Raw genomic sequence first — 1719 nt, forward strand, 5'->3', positions numbered from 1 at the left:
GATAGAGGCCCCTTTGTCTGGGGGTTTATGGCGTGCGAGGCAGCCCTTCCGGCGCGGCAGGAAGCGCCGATTGGAACCAGATTGGCCTGGGGGGCCCAGGGCCGGGGGCAGGAAGAGGGGGAGGGAGGCGCCTCCACCGCCTCACACCAGCTCCGGCACCACTTCAGGCTTCCTGGCCGCCCCACGGCCTCCTCGCGCCCCGCACCCCGCAGGCTGCCCAGGCCTGTGCCGTCCTGGCCGCCGGGCCCCCAGGTTGGCGCTGTCCCTGGGTGGAGGATGCTGCTTGGGGCTGGCCATGACCTCAGGTCCCTGCAGCAGTGCCCGGCACCTCCGTGTCCCATGATGAGGACTTGCCCGGCCGCTTGGCCGTACTGGGAGCATGTGTCCCACGGGCCCACTTGGCGTGACCTGCGGTCCCACGGGGGCCCGGGGAGCTCACCCTGGGGGGCAGTCTCAGCCTGGGGGACAGGCTTTCCGGGGTGCTGGGACAGGCAGTGGCGTTCCCTCTGCACTGGGCAATCGCCTGGGTCCATGCCGCCCCGGTGAGGATGGGGTTAAGCCCTTTCCACCCTGGTGGGATAAGTGCAGGCAGCAGAAGGCAGGAGGTAAGAAGGCAGCAGAAGGCAGGAGAGGAGAGCGGCAAGGTGCGAATGCCCCTTCCCGAGCGGGGCCGGGGCCAGCGCTGGGCAGGGGCTGGCGCTGCCTGCAGTGAGGGCAGATGGCGGGGCAGCCGTGCCAGACGGCACGGGGCCGCATCCGGCACTCGGCCCCAAGGTTGGCGCCTCTCTGGCCCCTTCGGGCTGGAGCTGGAGCTGGGGTCGGGGGGCCATGGGCGTGAGAAGAAGTGATTGTGTGGGGCTGGTCAGCGCTTCAATGGCCCTTTGTGCGCCCTTCCTGGCCCGGGGCTGGAGGCAGCGCTGGCCCCACGCCAACCCTGGCCCCTGCAGTGCCGGGGGGACGGAGGTGCCCCCCACTGCCCCTGGACCCTGGTGGTGCTGGGGAGGGGTGGCGATGCTCCCCATTGCTCCTGGACCATGGTAGTGTGTGGGGGGATGGCAGTACTCCTATTGCTCCCTAGACGCAGCATTGCCAGGGGGACGGTTGTGCCCCCCATTGCCCCTGGACCTCCACGGTGCCCCCGTCCCCCTGCCCTCAGACTGATCCCTTTGCCTGCCCTGCTGTACCCCAGCCCTCGTGCCCCACCAGTCCCTGCCAGTTGCTACCCCACACTCCCCCTTGCAGTACGGTGGGCGGGAGTGGAGCTCCTGGGATCGGCTGGAGATGCGGGCAGTCGGCGCAGATGGGCAGGAGATGACAGTGCAGGAGGTGCTGGACTGGCTGCAGGTGAGCCTGGCGCGGGCGGCACCCAGCCGGGTCACCCTGGGGGGTACAGGGCTGATCCTGACACTACCTCTTGCAGAGGACACATGGCTGGACCGTGACCATGCTCCTGCGCGGCCACACCGTGCTCTACGACAGGGAGGAGGACGAAGAGACACGGACCCGGCAGCGGGCGCAGAGGTAGGTCCCCAGCTCTGGGGCCCAATCCTGCCCTGGGGAGGCTGCCAGACCCCTCTCCTTCCATCCTGAGCCACTCCAGCTGCAGCGCAGCTCCCAGCCAGCTGCTGGATAAACATCCTGCCGGCAGCACTTCCCGTGGCGGGACCCCTGCCCGGCCCTGCGCTGCCGGCCCCTGCGTCCCCCCAGCCTGGCTGGGTA

At 69.7% G+C, this 1719-nt stretch overlaps 1 protein-coding gene across 1 annotated transcript in view; it reads left to right on the top strand.

Annotated features, from left to right (window-relative positions):
• UBA7 (ubiquitin like modifier activating enzyme 7) overlaps positions 1-1719 on the top strand; it is an 8180-nt gene that overhangs the window by 5800 nt on the left and 661 nt on the right. The window contains exons 22-23 of the mRNA XM_009281332.1: positions 1243-1344; positions 1421-1521. Coding sequence (XP_009279607.1) covers positions 1243-1344; positions 1421-1521 — 203 coding nt within the window. The remainder of the gene's footprint in view (positions 1-1242; positions 1345-1420; positions 1522-1719) is intronic.

This window comes from Aptenodytes forsteri, unplaced genomic scaffold (genome assembly GCF_000699145.1).
Source record: "Aptenodytes forsteri isolate BGI_AS27 unplaced genomic scaffold, ASM69914v1 Scaffold156, whole genome shotgun sequence".
NCBI classification, from domain to species: Eukaryota; Metazoa; Chordata; class Aves; order Sphenisciformes; family Spheniscidae; genus Aptenodytes; species Aptenodytes forsteri.